Source organism: Rhodnius prolixus, unplaced genomic scaffold (assembly GCF_049639745.1).
Source record: "Rhodnius prolixus isolate KJV_2025 unplaced genomic scaffold, Rpr scaffold_2, whole genome shotgun sequence".
Lineage (NCBI taxonomy): Eukaryota > Metazoa > Arthropoda > Insecta > Hemiptera > Reduviidae > Rhodnius > Rhodnius prolixus.
This window is the reverse complement of record NW_027411592.1, coordinates 30,276,214-30,298,352: the sequence shown is the minus strand read 5'-3', so window position 1 is coordinate 30,298,352 and position 22,139 is coordinate 30,276,214. Positions and strand designations below refer to the sequence as shown.

Here is a 22,139-nt window from a genome sequence, read left to right as displayed (position 1 = left end):
AAAATCATTCTCATAAAATTTAAGTTATTTGAATCCTTTAAGTATTGCCTCTCCTTCAAATTAAAATCTAATTTTGCATAAAGAGTGTGATACTGAGTGCATGCCAATGCTTCCAAATTCTTATTTCTTTCCACCGTATCTATTTTGGTTAATAACTTCTTAATTTTATTTTCCCCCTTGTTTTCTATGACCGCCGCCCGCATGCCACAATCATATAACTCATCCCATCTCGACCAATCGCTGAACCAAGACAATTTCTTATTAATTATTTCCCTAGCTACAATATACGGCAAACGACTAGGACTCATATTCATGACCTTTTTTATGTAACCACAATGTAATTTCACCGTATAATGATATATTGAATGCATCCCAGTTTCCAATGCCAATACATAATTTGGGGTACTCACTCCCAGTGCAAACAAACGTTTCACAAAGTATCTAAAGTCTCGCATTATTATTCTACTTTTTGTTTACTTTATTAGTGATATTTACAACTGCAACAAATGTTGCATCAAGTAAATTATTAGCTGATTTTTCTCAGTGGATTGCACTCATATCAGTAGATCTCTAGGCCACTTCCGCTTCGAGCGACGAGTTTATTCTACTTAATAACAATTTTAAACTATTTAAAAGAAATGTTAATCCACAACTAAAAAAAAACACATATTGATATTGGTTAAAATATTTTTTAAAAACTGACAATTTACGAGTATAATTGTAAAAATTATATAATTGCAGTAAAAAATCCGAAGAAGACTATCATTCAGCCAAAATATTGTGGAAAATGTGGTTAGGACCGCCGTGGTGGGTAACATCTTTGGTTTTATCTGACGTAGGACGCATGTTTATGGTATCCAATCCGGTTTCGGTCTTCCCTCCATAATCAGAAGTAGATTAATCAGTTTGGTGTGGAAACTTCACTTACTTCACTGTCTCGTGCTACCCTTGCTGACCGTGCGAGGGAGGTTATATAGGGTATGTACGTGTTATTCAAAATAATAAACAATCGTAATTATTCTGTACAAATAATAAAATTAAAATTAATTAAACTTAGTTATTGTTTTAAGGGTTCTTTGAAATATGAACCACGTAGTCAATTGAGAAATGTAGAAGGAGAAGAAGGGTCAACTAAGAATTTGAAAAAATTAGCGATTTCAGATACGAAAAAATGCTGATCCAAAAATTTGAAACCATGAAAGAAATAGTCATGAACAGTGAGGAATCGATTGACAAGTTGTGGAGGGAAGATCTAATAATATTTATAAGGTCGAAACTGAAGTAAAAAATAAATAAAAATAAAAATGGGATAATATAGAAAGATAATTAACCCATCATAACCTTCATCTTGAACATTGGTAGGTAATACATAATAAGAGGGTTTAAATTTAAATACACCTTAGGATTCAAGATTGGCGAGGAATCGGTCAAAAACAAAACAAATTCGTCTTTTTGCCAACGTTTCTACAAATATATGGTCCTCTTCAGGGCGTGGCTATGTGAGTTGGTTGAGTTACAGTTTCTGTGACTCAACTGTAACTGTAACTGTAAAAGAGTTTCTGTAACTCAACCAACCCGCATAGCCACGCCCTGACAATATATTTATCGAAACGTTGGCAAGAAGACGAGTTTGTTTTGTTTTTGACCGATTCCTCGCCAATCTTGAATCCTAAGTTTAACAATTTATGGTCACGAACCCTATATACTCATATTTAAATACACTGCCAATATCATGTTGTGCTGCTTGATGGTCGAATATGTATGGAGAAATGTGGTCTAATTCAGGTAGTAAAAATGTTTAACTAAGGATGACCGGATGTCTAAGATGGGTTTAGAAAAGATGTACAGGTCAAAAGACATGAAATTGTAATGGAACATTATCAGCAGGTAACTCATGTCTGGGGATACCCGTGACCCGGAAATATGTCACATCTGATAGGTCTTCCTGGTTTGTTTCAGTTTGCCTAATATAAATTCTGGTTGATTGTTCTCATTTAGGGCTTTATAGCCCTTATTGTAGAACTGGATTTTCTTGCAGCAGCTGCGAGTAAGTGGTGGAATAATCGCTCATAAATTGACGCTTTGTCTACTGCTTAAATTTTATTAAAAGTACAATAAACTATTTATTATCATCCTTAATTTTTTTTGCTCACTTTTCTCAAGTTTTTGGTAAGTTAATTACAGGATTAAACAAGAGAAACTATAATTAATAATGACCACGATTTACTAGAGGGGAGACTCCATCTAATTTAACGCCTGTTAACTCTTCAGTAACTCTTTTAGAGTGCCACAAGGCCAGCAAGTGAGTTACACAAGGATGGGGAGAGAAACCAAGCTGGCCGACCAATGAGTTTTTACAGTGAGAAACTTTCGAGGTTTAGCATTACAGTTAGGTTTGACATCAATAAGTGAGCATTAACATTTCTTCTTAGAGTTTTTGGATTGAATTAGAAGGGTCAGTTAAATCCCATAGTTCCATATAGATTCAGTATCGTTAAGCGGATAAGTTGTTTGTAATATAGTTAGTAGTGTTGATCGTCTTCCAGTTTAAGGGATAGTAATTTAAATCGTTTGTTGAATTCTTGTCTTTAGTGGGTGTTCCATGTGACAGCTTTGTCGATCTATAATCCTGACTAGTTTACATGGTCAGCAGTAAGAAGTGAAACTCTATTCAGATCCAGAGAAGTTAGCATAGTCCGTCCAGGAGTAAAAGTCATGCAACGGCATTCAGTAATTAATTCAATAATATTAATTGCTTAGTTATATCTATTATAGAATTGTCAAGATAACAAGTTATGAGAAGCTCCATTTTTTTTAAATGCATAATATTCTATTAATTTACTTTGTGTACGCATCAATTTACTGTTCTGTTAACACAATTGAATGAAAATTAGTTAAACTATTGTTTATTAGCCGGTCTAATTATTGAAATAGTGAATGATAAAAGGTAATATTAATAATCAAACTAATTGCAATATATTTACTCGTAATATATTTACCTGAAGACAAAGATGATCATGAAAATTAATGGCCAATTGGTTTAAAGAGAGATGGAGGGTATGTACTGGTTATAAGAACGTATGTATTGTTTTAGTTGTTTGAATCGTAGATATATGTATGTACTCTTACGTCTTGCAAGAGTGTGCTTGTGTACGTTGTAGAAGGAAGGTTTTTCTTTTTTCCTGTTCAGCTGGTTGAATTATAGTATAAGTAGATGCGGACTAGCCGTCGCCTCTTTCTTAGTCCAAGCACCAAACCGCCCATCCCAAGCACCAAGCACCAAACCGGCCAACTCCCGGTCCGTCCGTCCGTATAGCCAACCTTTGCCTTAATGCTTTTATATGTACCAAATGCAGTTGGAAAAAAGGACCAGCTATGTATGTGTCACACAACAGGGCGCCATTAGTCTCCACCACGACTCCGGCGTCCTTCAGAATATGCCGTAAGCGTAGCTAGCGATTTTTATTCGATCTTTTTCTTCAATAGCTTCCTCCTTCTTCTTCTTCTTCTTCTTCACAGAACTAGACAAAAAAAAAAGAACCTCTTTAGATTTATTCCCCACTCTGCAATGAATTGTTAGATGAAAAATGATAGTAATGAGCGTACTTTTGTGATAAAGGAAAGAAAAAAGTGCGTTAAGATTGAATGAGCTATAAGAAGAGGCAAGCAGGATCATAAAGAGCCACATTTTGAAGAAGTCATTTTGATAATGATAGAGTTATAGATCAAAAGTCGCGGCCGGTCTGTTCATTAAAAAAATAAGGCGCAACCTCACACAACTCTTACTCCTGTTCCCAAATATTCGACTTACAAATGTGTACATTCATATTCAACCCTTACAACATTTCGCAGTTCATAAACCAGGATGACATGTCTTTCTGCAAGTTCAGCTTATTCTTTTGGATTTAATGAAACGTACTGGAACTTTATGAAATACCAGGTCCCCTTGGTTGGACCTAATTCGGCAAGTACTTTGCATTGCATACTGTTTCGAGTATACCTCTTATTATTCTCCTCTCGGAGATTCTTCAAAACTGCTGGTCCACTACTTTGAGAGTCCACATCTCGGCCCCATAGAGAAGTAATGGTCTCCCCAGCGACTTATGTAGCTTCATTTTAGTCGGTCAGTCGGAGACTTCTTGTTATCAGCTATTATTCTTCTCTTTTTCCATCACTAACCTTATTGTTAATTTCAGCTCCAAGTTAAGTGAAATGTTCGAAGGCTTCAAAAGTTTGTTATTAGAATTACAAACTAAAGTGAGGTGGCAATACATACTATTCGTATATTGTTTTGGTACATTCACAGCATCCTGATCACTCATACAGATATTTTTTAAATAAGGACGTTCTGTAATAATATCAAAACATGCCAAACAAGCTTCGTCAATCAATTATAGATACAAAAGTAGAAATACTAAAAACATTGTATCCAGAAATATATGTATATATTACAAAATAACCCTTTATGTTAATCAAGAATCGTAAACATAAATTAAGAAAAAAATCTGCAAGATTGACGTCAATATAAATTTTAATTTAAAATTTCAAGATAATTTTGAAAAACCAATTTGGCCAGAGTAGTCAAATAAAGTAATAATTCCAACCTCGTAAAAAATATATTCAAATCGTCAAAAGTAATTTGGCACTTCTTGTATACTTCAAATTTGATTTTTTATTTATACACTTAGTTTTTATTAATTTTATAAGTTGATGAGGCTGCACTTAAGAATGATTTAGCAATCTTGCTCTCTTTGCTTTCCCCAAAACTGCCCTGGAATAAAATAATCATGAGGAAAGGTTTGAAATGAAAGTTATCGGTCTCAGTGAGTGCAATTAGTAAAATTAATTCAAGAAACTGGTTAGCGCTGTTATTGAAAAGAAATCCAAAAACGAGAAATCGAATCAACGGTTATATCACAATAAGAGATTATTTTTTTGAGTGTCTCTGAGTACGCAATAGAGTACCTGAGAGTAATTGTTGCCCGAATGGTATTTTACTGGATAATTTCACGAACAAAATAATTGGAGTAAGATAGATTATGTATTAAATTAATAAGTTTGCCCAATCTATACTTTTCAAAACAGAATGTATTTACCTATTTATTTATTTCAGTAAGTAAAATATTTAAAATTAAATGTTCTATGATTTTCTTCATATATTATAGCTGATATGGTTGAAATAACTTAACATTATCAAACAATTAGTGGGTTTACTATGATCACGGGATAATATTGCTCTTATGCCACCTGATTGGTTGGAATCATTGAAATGTGCAAATTGATTGGCTGTTAGGCTTGTGAGTGAAATTAAAGTAAAGTGTCACTTTCGGATGCTAAAAAAGCTCAAAATATTTCTGTCCTGGTGCGAAAGTGGCAACTACACTAATTATTAAAGAAAACAATAGTTATTTATTTAACAAGTGTGGAAAGTAGTACTTTTCCAACAAGCGAGGCAGGGTTTGCACGCACGAGCGAGCGAAGCGATGCGAGTGCAAGTGAAAATTGCCGAGTGTGAGGAAAATACTTTACAATTATATTTTTTCTGCAACCATTTATTAACTAATAAAATTAAAAATTTCATTTTTACAGTCTACAAAAAGTAATTTATTTATTATAAACATTTATTGTTATATTACAATTATTTACATTACTTACGTATTTACATTACTTATTACATTTTCTGCTGTTTCTTTTATTGATGGAGGAGTGTTTTCTAAACAGGCATCACTAGAACCCATTTTAAATTTCTATAAGGTAACACTATAACCTTTTTAACTGTTATAATTAAAAATATCTAATTATTTATTAAAGTATTATTTTTATTTCTATATTCCTTTCAATTTTTATTTTATTTTTTAATATTCGTTTTTTAATTATTTAGTTACGTTAAATGAGCTTATTAAAGTTTTACAGAAAATATTTATGTTAATAACAAAACTTCTTATATCAAGGAAGCACAATAAAGTTTTTCCACTCACTTGTGCGGAAAGTGACACTAATGGGAATTTCCTCCCACTAGTGTGGGAAGTTGGGCATTACACAGCTGATTTTAATTGAGTAATGAGAACTTCCCTACATGGTTGCAGAAAAAGTATTATTTTCTGTTTTTGCATTATGGTTGATATCCACTTCGTATTTTCTGAGCCGAACTAATTTTTAGAAAACACTTTTTCTAATGTTCGAGGCTAAAAACAGGAAATTAAAATTCTCGTTTAAAACATGAAATCGAAAACCACAGAATTGCAATACTTTAGAGAAAAGTAATTTAACAAAACTATCTAATAATTGAATCCATATCAGATCAGAACTTAACTAATTGCAGAATAATTCTAACAACCTTCTTAACGCACATTATTCTTTCAGTTATTGACTTTAAATCGGTGATTGGGTTCTCATCCAAGATTTTTTCCTGCCCGAATGAGATAATCGACTGGTTTTTGACTCTCATCTCTAACCAAAAAGTTTTAAAAAGATATGAGTGAGGCTGTCAACTATTTAATTTACTAATTTAAACCTAACCAGTTCAATATAGAGAAAAAAATCTTTCGAATTAGGGTTTTAGAAAAGTACAAAGTACTTTTAACTTAGTGAAATAACTACGAACTGGTGGAATTGAAGGAAGTTCAACTGAACTGAATTGAACCCACTGGTGAAGCTACACCAGGCTTACAGGTTGAGTTGATTTGAAGATCTAAAATTAGTATTCACTAATTCCGTAAATTCAACTATGAATGTCATTGTTTCATGCCAGAAATATTTTTTAAATTTTATTGGGACACGCTTGTCAGTGATGCAGTCACAAATTTCATACAAAAATAAATCTACTACATAATACAAATAATTTATTTAAATAACGATTATTTTTTCAGTCTATATATTTAAAAGTTGGCAGCCCGCCTTGATCATTTGTCACCGTGAAAAAATAAAATCAAGATTTAAAGGCAAATAACTTACTAAATTCATTTATAACTATTAATTGTAAATATATATATATTTTTTTAGAAGTTTAATAGGAAATATTTTTTGGATTTTTTAAGGTTATTTCATTTTTGTAATCTGCGGATGCTGTAACTTAGTTTCTTTGAACGTGATGGTCAATTTTTGCGAATAGATAAGAGATTTTGTTTCTTCTTTGAGGTTAACCTGGTTCGTTTTGTTTTACAGAGAGATTTGCTGGTTCTACCCCGGCTAAAGTTATTTTATTACCTCTTTCGATAAAGAGATTTAGAATGATTCTATATACCAACTCTCTGATGATTCAACGGAAAACATACTGAATAATTAGCTGAATTCAGAAATACAAACGGTAAAGAACTTCAGCGATTTGAAACAGATTGTCAGAGGTTATTGGTTCATTGAATAGTTCAAACATTAGTCTTTCGGAGGTTTCTTTTACTTCTAAACTCACGTGAGACCGTTTTGTGTTTGAATCAAAGTGAGGGTTTTCATTTGAAGATGCCGTATTGAAATCTCCTTAAAAAAAAAGTCACATTGTAAATTTTATTAAAACTCGAAATTTCAAAACCAAGTTTGTCAACCTAAGTTTGAAAAACACTAAATAAACTATAAACTATAATGAGGAGCCTACTAACCATCATTCCTTAGAAATCTTCTAAAAATGAATTTCCCAAAGAAATACATTTTTTTTTATTAATCCTTATTATCGGGCGCGATCATAGCAAATGCCATATTTAAACACCCTACGATTATTCGTTTTTGAGTTATGCTATCAGTTTTACAAGTAAAAAAACATTTTTTTTCGGATTCAGGTAACCTAAAACGTGTGCATCCCGAGAAAACCAAATATCTGCACTATTAACATACATATATTCTATTGCGAAGAATAATATTAAGTAAAACTAATTAGAAGATTCGTAGTAACTGCCTGAAGCGCAGTTTTGAGAAAAAGATCTCTAGTAAACTCTACGAAGATCCCATCAGTCCTCGAGCATTTTCAGTTTTAAAAATCTAGAGGTTTCTACCCAATATCATTCTGAAATTCCATGCCGAAAACTAATCACAGTTTGTAATTAAGTAACGAATATCAATAATGTTTAAATAACAATTTGACTGAGCAGTAAGTTTGAATAATAAGACAAACTTATTCATCTTAATTCCATATAAGTGAGGTTATAAAGTGGGGCACTCCCAAAGCGTCCATCATGTATCCTCAGCTAATTTGCATTCAAAATAGATTTATCACTTTGATATCTATATACAGTGTTCTCTGAGAACAATGATACTATACTTTTGATTTCATAATATGACTTCTACATCAAATGATATACAATTGTACAATTGGAATTACTGAAACAGATATGCCCATTTCTTCTTCACGTACATACCGAGTGAGAATCGTTTTTTACCGTTAGTTACATAACTTTAGCGATTTGCCTCAACAATCGTCAAAATAATTTTATTTGTTCAAGCCTTCAATAATATTAGTGAGAAAAAGTTTAAAGATTTTCGATTTTGACATTTTAATGGTATATCCGTTTAAAGGTGCCTTAAATCTGAGAAGCGGTTTTTAAAAATTGCTGTGCGTGTGAATGGTATCCATTGTAACCCAAAAATGAAAACTTTAAATTTGATATTTAGCTCACAATACCATCAGAGAATACCACAATAAGATATTGACTGAAATCAATCGAGCGGAGGTATCGCTATATTGAGTAGATTTTTACGTTTTTTTTTTTTTTTTAAAAATGGTTCCCACGATTTTTCAAAAACGGTATGTGCTAATTGCTTATACTTGGATAACAACCTTCATTTGAAATATTTATCGATTAAGGACACTTCTGGGAAAGATGGGCAGTTAACCTTTCCCAAAAAGGCCATTGTATTGTCTTGCTTCTTTAATAATAATAATAATAATCAAATTAGAAATTAATTTACTAAGTTGGCAGACCTGATCTTTTTCTTTATTCAACCTTTGGAGATTTGTTCTGTAAATTAAGTTAAACTGTGTATGGTAATCAAAAGCATCAAAATGTATAACTTTTTCTTTTTAATTTGCCCTGTAGAATTTGATTAGGGGTTCTTCTAGTTGCGGAATGAATAGATTGCCTCTAAAGCGTCATTTTTGTGTAGTGTACGGTCCTATCACTTGTCAGGAGGATGTCATAATTGTTATTCAACTTCCGAGTTTGAGGACAATTCCAGAAGTGCCTCTTTACTTCAGGGATTGTCCACTTTTTGGAGTTTTACTAGACAATGGCTCCTTCTTGGCAAACTTCTTCTCCTTCTTACCATATTCTTATACGTTGAACTTATTTTTTTTTTTTAAATTAGTTTTAGAGATGTTTTCTGAGAAGGGTTACAATAGTTTCTTTCAGGGCAAGAGGCACAGTTTTAAAAAACTTTTTAACGCTAGTAAGAATTAAATATGACTTAAATGCTCATTGTTTGTTCAAAATTTGAGAATTAGAACTATGAGAATTAGTAAGAAAAAGTCTTTTGAGATGTTTACAGCAGGCAGTGATAGTGGCTTCTGTTGAAGTTCATTACTTAAATTTTTTAAGGTATGAAATGTCTCAGCGAAATTCCAAGTGCAAGGAATCATAAATGATTAAGCATCCTGTGCTCCTTGTCCTTTTTAAATCACAATCACTGAGTAATTGGAATGTTTACACAATATTAGGTTTTGTTCTGTTTCTAGATGTAGCACGTAATTGTGGGTTACATTTAAGATTCTGATTATATAAAAATAATGCCTCTAGACTAGCATTACATGCAACTGTACGAATACGGTATGGAATACTGATTATTCGGCGAAGAATTTGGAACTGCAAATATTGAAGGGAGTGTTTATACATGGATTAGAATGCTTGGCGATCTAAAAATAAATCTAATTAGGATGAAATTTCAGTTTAGGATAGGAGAAATTTGAGTGAGATGCTGATTGGCCTAGTTACTGCGGTCATCTTCACTCGTTACCTCAACACATCTCATCTATCTACTTGCCTGGATAACTACGAACATACCTCTTCACTAACTGTGGTCAACACTCCCATCTGTTAGTCCTGGTGTAACAAGGAATCAGGAAATTCCCAATTACTTATTTTAGGTTTAGGTGCCTCGATGAGACCGACAAAAAACTTGTAGACAAAATTAACTAAAACGGAATCTCCATTTTACTGATCAGTTTTCTCCGGATTTAAGGGGAAATTTCTCAAAAAGGGCTCCAATTTTTTTCTCAAAACTAGTGCTGCACGAGAAACGAGACAAATCTCGGTCTCGGTCTCGGTACCGAGACCGAGACCGAGACCGAGATTGAGACATGATATATATCTCGGTCTCGTCTCGGTTTTTCAAATATTAATTTTTAGCTACAAAATTATAAAATCGTGTTCTTTATTAATAAATAATCATTACGGGTATTGAATTAATTATTAAAAGATACGATTTTATTATATATGTTCAATATTACTACATCTATTTGACTTCGAATTACATAAGTAAGCAAGGTAAAGTAATCGCCTATTTTTTCAGGCGGGGCTTTACGTCCAACTACCAATTAGGTGTCGCGGACGGAGGCGACTAGCAAACATACTTTACTGTAAATTTCTTTTATTAACCATTATATAAAATCCAAGGCCTAAGACCGGGAATCGAACCCAGTACCACAATACACATTAGCTTCGCAGGTCTTGCACAGCTCGGCTATCGTGGTGGCCCCCTTCGAATTACATAATTTTTACATAAATTCACTAAATTTCACTATTCATATCATTCATTCATTCAATTACATAAATTTTACTATTAATAATCTAATACTTTGAACTTTGATATTATTTGAATTATATTTTAGAATTTTGGAATTAGTGAATTTGAAAAAAAAGACTATCTACGCACCTAAAAAATATTGCCACAAATTTTCGTTTTTAAGATACACTTTGCCCAAGCATTGATACATAAAAGAGCTTTTACTGAGTCAGAAGTTAGAGAAGATATTCTATAGTCATTATCAACGCAGCTTGCGAAAATAATCTTTCAGATGGCACTGAAGTTGCACAGATACTAAAAATATCTTTCGCCATTCTAGACAAATTTTTGAAGGAATTCTCAAGTGTTTTCCACCATTCTAAAATGTCAACGTCTACTGGTGCTTGGTCTAATTTGGTGTAATTAATTATTTCTGTCTTCCATGCTTCGGTGATATTTGCTGATTTTTGAGCAAATGGTGCAAAAATATTGATGCAGTCGTCGTCGTCGTCAAAAGGTGAATCATCAGATTCTTTATCTTCACCAACAGCCATAACTAATGGAGCGGGAAGTTTGTTGGGAGGTGTATTTTTTATTTCACGAATCGACTCGTTATAGCAGGCAGATATGTTATTTGGGTCTTTCATTTGGCGCGTTTTTAACATCTTTTTGAAATTATATAAAGATATATAACAGTAATAGTAATATATGATGTATTGAAGTGTAAGTAGTTGTCTACTTTTACACACATTTTCGTTAACAATATATAAATTAAAATAATTATTAGAAAATAATAACATTTTTTGAAAAGATTATTAATAGCAAACCGCTTTTAATACTTAAACAAAAATTCAAAAAACCGAGACCGAGATATCTCGACGAGACCGAGACCGAGACCGAGACTTGAGCGACCGAGACCGAGATCGAGACTGCATAAAGTCTCGCCTCGTCTCGGTCTCGTGCAGCACTACTCAAAACTATAATCATTCAATGAAAACGCGAATTTATAACTTTTCTTTGAACAATACTCTCATTTAAGTTAGATGGAGCAAGCCTCTTCCTCCTAAACCTTCCCTCTAAAGTTCCATTTCCGCCCAATGCACGAGTTGTCACCTGTATAAATAATGATAGGTATTAAATATGTATCTGAATTGCCAAATTTTTTGTCAAATTAGTTTCGAGAAGTGTTTAGCAATTTTTAGCGTCATTTTTTCCCCCCAAAATGGTTCAAATGAGCCATTCTTTAAACATTGTTACACTGAACCACTGGTTTGTTATTTTTATGTGCAGATTTGAATCATCATTCTGGAAGCTTTTATTCAAGCGGAGTTTGTATGGAAGAGTGAAGTTCAGCTTTTCAGCAAAGAGCTTTTAAGGATGAATTCTTATCTTCATGAACATCAAATCTATTTCCATAATTGTGTCTGGATCGTCAAGAGTGGTTTTAACGATTTGTAAATAGCTGTCTATGCAGCCACCAGAAGAGTTTATTTTAACTTTGACATTACCTGTGTTATGCCTTTAACTTCGAAACGTATTCTAGGGTACAATGCTATTATTATAGTTCTATGAAGGATGTTATGCCACGCTTCCTGCAACAGAATCTTTATTGTTTTTTCTTTTGTATCTTCAAGTATGGACTATCTTTTAACCGAAAAATTCTGCGTTTCATAAAATTTAATCACATAAACTGCAGTAAGAGAAGATCGTGTGAGTGTTCACATACAAAAATTTTAAAATAAATTAATAATTGCACGATGTTCTCAAAATCTTTCTTTACATTTGTATTGTAGTTTGGTTATTAGTGCATTTCTACTAAAAGTTGCCTTTCAATACGACAAAATTAACTTCAAAATAATAACGTGGATGTTGCACATTAACAAGAGTTCGTTGATATTAAAAAAAAAACTAATTTTATATAATTTTCTCCTAATAGAAAGTGTATTAATTCAATGAATATTCTTTGCAATTAGTATTTAAATTTGTTACAAGGATCTTCAAATTTAATGCACAAAGAAGTGGATCAGTCGCGCAAACAGCTACATGTTGCCTTCTGACTAACAGATTTACATAGAATGGGATCCCCAGTGGCCCACTTCTCTGATAACTTTACATGTTAGCTGATTTAGCTAAATATATTATCGTACATTAGCTATATAGTCAGTCGTGCATTTATCTTTTCAAAGACAATATTTTCTCTTTTTTTATGGTGGACATCAATAATTTGGTAAATAATTCCAATTTTATGATAATTTTATTTTCAAATCTCACGAACAGCCATTTTTTATTTACTTAAACATTTTGTGAATAAGCTAAAGTTGAGCGATTATTTCCTTATTAAATACCGTGTTTACATCAGTATCAGTCTAATATTTACTTTTAAAGGAATTGAGGCCAAGAAATGAATAGTTTTCAAATCAGATACTTGATTTTAGTGTTACATTTATAGCAGATCTGATCTCTGCTGGTTCCTGGACAAGAGAGTGCTAAATAGGGACAAGATGTTGAAAGGAAGATAATGGAACTATTGCTGGAGGCAGTAACCAAACCATCATCATATCAAGAGTAGAAAACTCAGTGACTCTGCATTCTTCTCTGAGATCTCGACCGACATGAAACCCTTTCTCGGATCATAAACATGGTCAAACAGAAACCCTTTCAGTCAGATGTAACTTCTTAGCGAGACCCACTCTAGTTATTCTGTACTCTCCAGATGTTGGCTGTAATTTATGAAGATGATGTAACGTATAACCTCTCATTGTGTAGGGCAAAAAATCTTGATGCGTTCAGAAGCAAGTCTTTTCTCTGACGATAGCAGGCCTCAAAAATGTCGTGTACTGACTGGTACATTGTATCTGCGACTCACGCTGGAGAATATTAAGGGTAGTTATTTAAGAAACCCATGCTTACCTTTCGAACATATTCCAAAAGTCACAAAAATATATACTTACTGTAAAGTTGTTCTTTCATGGAGGAACCTAACAAACCAATTAGTGCAAATTAATATTATATTATTTCACTCACTTGGCACTTTAGACGTGGTTTTCTCCATCGTAAAATGATAACGAAATTCATCAATTTCTCCACTTTTTCTTGTAAATTTGACAAAACACTTCCCAATAAAAATACAAAATAAAAAAATCACTCCTACAATCTAATTTTGAGTTTGTGCTATTTCTATTTCTATTTTCTTGTTAAATACTGACAATATTACTTTATTTAAAAATACAGAACAAAACTATATTCATGAACAAAATCAAACCAGTAATGCACAGCATGGAACTAGTCCGTATGCTGGAGTAGTAAAATAAAAACTGACTATATTATCGTAATCTGCACCTAAAAGTACGATCAAAATTGTAATTTTACTAATTTTGTAAATTTGTAAAGGGATCTAATTACTAAATTAAGTAATATACGGAAATTATACTTGGTTATACATACAAAGTATGCCTCTTCATCGTTGAATTATGTAGAAGGAAGTTTTCTATTCGAATATTCCTAAATCCAGTAATTTCCTTTTCATATTAACAAAATTAGTTAAATTACAATTTTTTTCATGCAAATTTGGGAGTAGGTTACGCAGATAATGCACGTTTTTTTGTCATGAAATTTTATTTCTACAAATAAATTTATTGGAGGAAAAAAATTGGTCACCCTAATTCGATACTACTTATTCTCAGTTGATGTAGATATAATCTGGACAAACGTTGAAGGACACCAGTTTAACGAACATAGATTTAGTTAGATAACACTTCTCTGATTGGTTAACCACCAAAAAGAACGAGTAAAATACATTGTAGGGAAGTTTATAAATAAAATAGTATAAAGTGCCAACTAGATTAAAAATAAAAAGTTACATATAAAAAAATTTAAGTGCGCACATACTCAATAAAATAAAAAGGAAGTTGAGGAATAAATGCATTGTAAGATGATGTACACAGAGCCGTTACATTTATCTGGAGATGTTAAGGAAACAGTAGCATGCAATGTAATATCTAATTATTGTTGGTTATAAATTTTAAGGGGTTTTTAGAGTCTTGGGAGTGTCTTCCCACCCCCTTAACAGGATGGCATGTATTTATAAGTGGATATGCGGAAAAAGTACGGCCTGGTAGAGCTGTTAACAATTTACATAAACAACTTTTGTTTTTTTTACACTTTGTTTTGTTTTGTTATTGTGGTTGTTAGGGTTCGGCAGGGTGGGCTGAGGGCGAAGGAAGATGGCTGGCGCGTGGGTTTGATTCTGGAGGCCGTGGCTCGTAGTGGGGCTGTAGGCGGTACCTGATCCTACTATTGGTCCTTTCGCTGCGAGGGAAGGATAAACTGGTTGTTAGTTACGGCAATCAGCGACAGAGCGCACGATAAACCTTGTCCCCAGTTGCTCACGGACTGAGCTAGTGTACGTATCTGGTTGCCGAACCCGTTAGGCCTAGTTACTGCCGACTTTTTTAAAATAATTAATTAATTTATTTTTATTTTTTAATTTCAACTTTATTATTTTCTTTTTTAAAAATATACATTTTTACCTACCACTAGTAATACTCTAAAATTGGACACTGTCATAGTGTAAATATAGTTTGGTGTAATGAAGTTCGCAACTATTAAAGGACAAAGATGATCAAGGACTAGTGTTTGGAAGAATCTAAATATTAAAAACCAATTCCAGTGCTCCGATGGCGATGTCAACTTATCCACAATTCGGTTACTCATATCACAACACTACCTCACCCCCTGCGCCGCAAGTAAGTACATACTATTCAAAATCTGTTTCTATCACTTTTAGGAATCTCGTAATTGCAAGAATCCCATTAATTACAAAAATCCAACGCAATCCACGGAATGTTCAGTATGACCTTTGTTTTTGGTTTTAATTTATTCATCGTTACCATTATTTATTTGGATAAAAACTCGTAATATAATTTCCGTTTTTAAGTGATCTACTTTAAAAGTTGTTTAATTTATGAAACGGGTAGTTTTTACGCCCTTCAATGTTAGTTTATTTGAATAAAACTAATGGCTTAATCCCAAAATTGTAGTAAGTTGTACTAATATTAGTAATTCGACAAAAGTAAAAAGACAATTAATAACCTTTTCTTATATAATATAAAAAAGTTTTTAATTGATATTGCCACTGATAAAGCTGTAGATTTTTGCAGCATTTAAATTCTGGATTATAGTTAGGACATAAAATTGTTACGGTCCCACGGAATTATGGGATATTTTATATTTCGCTCTTTTTGTGCAGACAATCTTCTATTATCAAGTCTTAGCTTGATTCAGATTCTCTCATTTCTTATCTCTCGGAAGAAGCCTTTTTTTTTCTTTCTTTCTTAAAGCATTTATTATTATTATCAGTTGTATTTTTCATAAATTAAATGAAAACAAAATATATACTTTTTAGAAAGTGGTACAGAATTAAACATTTACTTCAAGAGATTATTGCCGTTAAGGATCTGTTAATTAATATCTGACTATATTTATTATATATATCCTCTTCCATTATGAGACATATTCTTAATTACCACTCTCGTTTTGTCTCTGTTTTTCTTATTTTATTTATTGTTTTTAATTATCAGTAATAATTTTAATTTTGTCGCGATTCAACTAGTAATTAATTCTATTTAATTGAAAGTATTTAAATAATAATAGTCTGGTAAGTTGTTAATTTGTTACCTTGATTATCAGTTATTCTACTTCAGGGTTAAATAGCAAATCTAAATGTAAACAAAGGAATTCATCGATCTTTATTCATCGACACATATATTAGGAATAATATACAAATATATTTTAATGGAAGTTTAAATTTATTCTAAGTTTTGAGCGTCGAGAAGTTTTGTGCTTAGCCATAACTTAATCAAGTTTCAATTAGTACCTATTAACGCGAAGTGGAGAGATATTTAGTTAGTTAAAATAAAGTGCTCATATGTATTCAAGCATTTATTGTTATAGTAGTATTTATGCCCTAGTTTTTATTGATGTACCGCGGCCATCAACTATCAATCAAAATTATTTCAATCGACGGTTTTTTTTATCTGAGGTGTTTAAAGCATATCTACTGACATGTCATTTTGCTCTTGCAACAAAAAAAAAATATCAAAAGTGTGTATAATTAAATTTAAACTTATATTTATTCGTTAAGTAAACGAAAATTGCTGTAAACTAAACCAAAATAAAGCAAAATTTGTTTTGAATTTTCTAACGCTGCAAATAAAATGCTTTATTTTTGTTGCAAAATAAGAAAGTTAATTGATAATTAACTGCAGCATTACTGAGTATATACACCTATAAAAGTAGAAATGTACATGAAAGGCCTAACTATTCAATTTTCTGCATTCAAAGATCTTCACCAGCGCATTCTAAACAAAGAGAAAAATGGTCTTCAAGATTGGACTTAACTATAAAGTTAATTCAAATAAATCTAAAGTACAATCATTCATATCATGAAAATTATTTTCATCCAAAATCACTGTGAACTCACCGTTTGTTCGCTTTAAGCACTTCATCTTAATCTTATTCTGTGGAATGTAACATCCAGATGAAGCGCATATCAATTTAATCATTTCTTTAAAATTAAATCATTTGTAGGCTCCTATATAGTATAAAATTATAGGAATTTGTAAATAATTGCACTTACAATAACTGTCATGCACTAAATAGCAATACTAATAATTATTTAACAAAAACTTACAGTTTAAAATGTTAAGTATAAGGGTTGATTAAACGCCAAAAGGTACACAAATCAGCAAGCACCCAACATTTCATTAATTCTTCATTAATATTTAAGTAATTTTACTGCATTAATTTTCATTAATATTTTTTAGAATTTATTAGATGTCACAGACCCTTATGCTGGCCATTTTCGTCTACAAAATATTTGTTCAAGTAGCACTGTAGATTGACTGTAATATCTAGTTATTTATAATAATCAAACTATTAAATACAGGTTAAAAAGAAAAACGTTATAAAAAATAAAAAAAAATTATGAGGCTAAAAAATTCAAAACTTTTTTTTATAAAAAAAAATGTAATATGTAATATAAAGTAAATAAGATATGTATATTTTTAGGACAGCTAATTATTCCAGTATTTTACTATAAGTAAAATTAGGGGGACTAAATTAAATTACAATTGAGAAATCAATAATTGTTGTTGAATAATCTACTTGTTATTAACTGTGTGTTATTTGTGCTCACGAATATTTCGGTAAGACGAATTCAAGACAGTAGCCTACTCTAACTTTGTCTTTTTCTACTTTAACATGCATGTACATATGTGTGATTTATCATAATTATAACAAAAAAATATAAATGAAGTGGCCAGCATAAGGGTCTGTGACATCTAATAAATTCTAAAAAATATTAATGAAAATTAATGCAGTAAAATTACTTAAATATTAATGAAGAATTAATGAAATGTTGGGTGCTTGCTGATTTGTGTACCTTTTGGCGTTTAATCAACCCTTATACTTAACATTTTAAACTGTAAGTTTTTGTTAAAGAGATTTTTGTACCTTTTGGATAGATTTTCCTTTTTGTCTATTTTACAAAGTTACATATCTGCTTTACAGAATTTTTTAAATTTGGAATAAGCAATTCTATCATTATAACCTGATAAGATGGTAAGTCGGAACCGTAACTACCACTAGAGAGATCTTTTTAAAGAATGATTATCGTTAAGGTCCCCCAAACCATCCTCAGTAACAACTTTTTTTGAAAAAGCGTTTTGAATAAAATAGGAAGGTATTTGTGCGTAAATAGCAAAATTAAACTGCGATTTCATTACTTCCTTTTAAGAGGAGTAAGAAAAATAAACTGCGATTGCAGTACTTCTAGGCAAAGAGGCAAAGATTTTTTAATCGAACGACAATTCATTGATTTAAATCGGTTCACTCATTGATAATTTAAACGATTGCAGTACTTCCTCTTAGTAGGTGCAAGAGCATCAGCAATGTAGAGGAGCTTTAACCACTTATTCGAGCTGAATTTTATCAAAATCGGACTAAGCGTTATAGAAATATTGGTAATAATAGTTTTAGAAAGGGCCTTATTTGGGTGGGGCAAACTCCCCTCCTTATGAGGCACGGCGTCGAGACCTTTATAGTGCAAATCTGTACAAAATTTCGATTCGAATGACATTTCATTCATGAAAATCGGTTCACGTGTCGATAATTTGAAACGATTCCTATACTTCCCCTTAACAAGTGTAAGAGCTGATTGCCGCTTTAATGTTACGTAGGGGAGCCCTAACCCTATCATCCTACCAAATTTTATCAAAATCGGGCTAAGATTTACAGAGTAATTAGTAATAATAATTTTGGAGGGGGCCTTACATAAAGGGGGCTAACTCCTCTCCCATTCGATGTACAGGATCGAGACCCTCAAAAGGCACATCTACATAAAATTCCGAATCGAATGACACCTCATTCATGAAAATCGGTTCACGCGTTTAGGCGCTACGTTGTTTACAAAAAAGGTAACAAGAAGAAGAAGAACAACAACAACAACAACAACAAGAACAAGAACAAGAACATTTTTTGAAAAAGCCGTTTTTGCTCATTTTCAGCAACTTTTTTCTCGAAACCTATTAGATCTGGGTGGTTGCAAAAAAATTACAGCTATAAAGGAGGGTTTGCCCTATATTTTAAAGAAAATTTGGGAATTTTATCTTTTATAGAAAAAGAGAAAAAAATTGTCAAAGTTGGGTGTTTTTCAACGTTACGCTTTTTCGTGCAGTTTTTGACGATCAACCCTTATACAACTGTCCTACCGGACAGTTTTAAAAAACTAATATGTCACATCAAAACGGGCACTGCGGTTTTTTGGCTTTGATTTGAAGGCATTGCAAAGCGCACGTAGTTCTACAAACCCACGTCCGGGGTTTGCAAAAAAAGCAACAAATTTATACAAAAAAAAAAGTGCAGTTTCATTTTTCTTAACTGTACGATTGAAATACCAATTTCTTCTTCATATTATCTTTTAATTAAGACACGGCATCATCTTTGGTGGCCGCAGTCATCGCAGAGCTCTATCCGTCTTTAAGGAGTTTTCTCGTTACAGATAACATCCTTCTCTGTAAGCGGCTCTCCTGAAAGACAAAATCTTTTGGCTACAATTCCGTTTCGAATCTGCCACATTGTCTGCTACTGTTGTCAGTTCGTCCACCTTTATACAAACGTTAAATTATCTAAGCTTTAATTACTACATTGCTAATGCAATAAATTTGTATGACCATGTGCATATAAAACCAATAACGGGGCTATTTGCGACAAACTTTAATGAAGGTGATAAAATGTGTAACAAAACTAAATCTTTCTGTTTAACCCTCAAACCACAAGATGCGGGTCGGATCCGACCCGAGGCGAAAACATATTTCCATTGTTCCCCCCCACAATTAACTCTTAGCGATTAGACTCGGTATACCCTTTCTGTGAGTCCTTAGGAAGAGGCCACACTGTTTCCGCCGATTCGGTAAGGGTCTCTCCGCTCTCTAGGTTTGTATTTCTTTCAGTAAGTCAGATTCTGGGTCAGATCCGACCCGACCTTGGTATTAACGTTATATGTTTTGTCCTGCACAAGTGGAACAAAAATGAAGAAAGTTACTCTGGAGATGCACGTTCGACGTTTCTCAAGAATCTTGCGTTTGCCTTGACGCTTCCTCTAGAAGATAAAAGACTGAAAAACGAGCGTTTTCCAAAGGAATTACTCCTTACGATTGGAAATATATTATCCTACTTGTTCCCACTGATAATGGCGAACAATCAAATGATTTTTTCCCATAACAATGCGGTAATTTTGTTACCACACAACTATTTTACTTTAATTTTCATTCGAGCTTTTTGTAAACTGTTTTATTTTTATTGAGACAAAGTTCCTTTTTCAAGTTCATTTCTTCACTTATTAGTCCATTCTAAATAGACTAATGCCATAAAATTATACAATTTATTAAAAAATTGATACATTTTATATAGAAATAAATGTGTTATTTTGAGTTATATTTGAGTTTTTCACTGTAAGCAAGAAAATACAGTATCGGGTCGGATCCGACCCTAACTTAGTGTTCGTGTCAAGAAAATTCATCTTGTGGTTTGAGTGTTAACATGGTCCATGTTAAAAAAATATTAATTATCCTAGCTGAATATTTTTTGTGCCTCCCAAATAAACTATTTGAATTTAATATTTTAAACTCCTATTTCCGCATTCTAAGTATTCATAAATGATACGCGCTATTTAGATAACTCAGTCATTTTTTACAGAGAAAGTCACAAGCTCTTCACCAGATAGCATTTCTTTAGGAATTCCTTGGTTAACAAAATTATTCCTTTCTTGTAAAATTTTGTGACTTGTGATCTCTTCTTTATACGAGATATATTGGACTACAACTCCCATTAAGAAGTTGCCCGAACAAAGGGTTGTTTAAATTCTATTTTCACTCGTAGAGTTGGAGACAGATTTTTAATTTTTGAAGAAATTTGGCCGAAATTTTGTAAAAGTTCTAGAAACTCTTTTTAATTATTGCATTTTCTGACGACTGTATTCTTCACCTACAATTTAATGATTGGAAATACCAAACCTAATTTATGGTAGACCTACATTCTCTATCTCTATTTTGAATTTAATTTTACTTCAACTTTTTGAAAATTCCAGAGTAATTCTGGGATTTTATAGTTTAAAGAAAATTACTTCATTGAAGTTAAAACTGATGAGTTTGCTAGTTATTGGTGCACAGGATTCCCACGCGGAAGTCGCTGATTCGAGTCCAGCCAACCTCTTTAATTTTTACTTCAAAAGTTTCTGACCGGAATTAATTTATCTTTAATTGATTGATTAATTGATAAGAGAACCACAAAAAAAAACTGCATCTAAGTCTATTTTAAATCCTTTTCTAAAAATTACTAGTGAATTCTGTTTTAAAGCTTTCATATTTGTCTGTTTTATTTTTCTCATTTTCTGACTGTCAACATATCCTGAGATTTAGATGGTCTTTCTTTAAGAACATTTATTGAATGTTTTAGAAGATAATGTTTTACCTGATTCACAAAACATTATTATATTTTTTGCTGTTAGTCTAAAGTACAAGATAGTATAACGCCATTTATTTCCTGGTTTGATCTCAGTAGAAAATATGTGGTTCTAGAATAGCTTCCAAAGTGAATATAAATGTATGACTTGTCAGAGAAATGGCTTATACAAATCTTGAATTAAGTTTCATGAAAATTCGAGTGAAATCAGTGCATAGTTTACCTTCAAACTTCACAGTTTGGTTATTAATATTTGCAATTTCTTTTAGATATTCATTAATTCCAAACTGATTATCTAAATAGCTATTTGTTTGCAATTGCATCTGTAACATTTCTTTAACCTTCTATAAGTAGGTTATTTAGCAATCGTCACTTATTATCTCGAGATAACCCTTAATTTTAGAATGATGGATTCC

General features: G+C 32.2%; 1 protein-coding gene and 1 long non-coding RNA gene across 3 annotated transcripts in view; one reads left to right on the top strand and one right to left on the bottom strand.

The window, feature by feature from the left end:
- Nucleotides 1-22,139, top strand: part of ara (araucan) — a 232,405-nt gene that overhangs the window by 76,246 nt on the left and 134,020 nt on the right. The window contains exon 1 of one of the 2 annotated variants that reach the window (XM_074118930.1): nucleotides 14,981-15,449. The exons of the other annotated variant lie outside the window; for it this stretch is intronic. Coding sequence (XP_073975031.1) covers nucleotides 15,381-15,449 — 69 coding nt within the window. The 5' untranslated portion in view covers nucleotides 14,981-15,380. Of the gene's footprint in view, nucleotides 1-14,980; nucleotides 15,450-22,139 lie in introns of those variants that run through there. 2 annotated transcript variants of the gene reach the window in all.
- On the bottom strand, nucleotides 674-14,664 carry LOC141448623 (uncharacterized). The gene is made up of 3 exons (XR_012455174.1): nucleotides 13,729-14,664; nucleotides 3,000-3,521; nucleotides 674-1,020 (listed from the first exon to the last, which is right to left on the bottom strand). It is a non-coding gene; the product is annotated as an uncharacterized lncRNA (long non-coding RNA).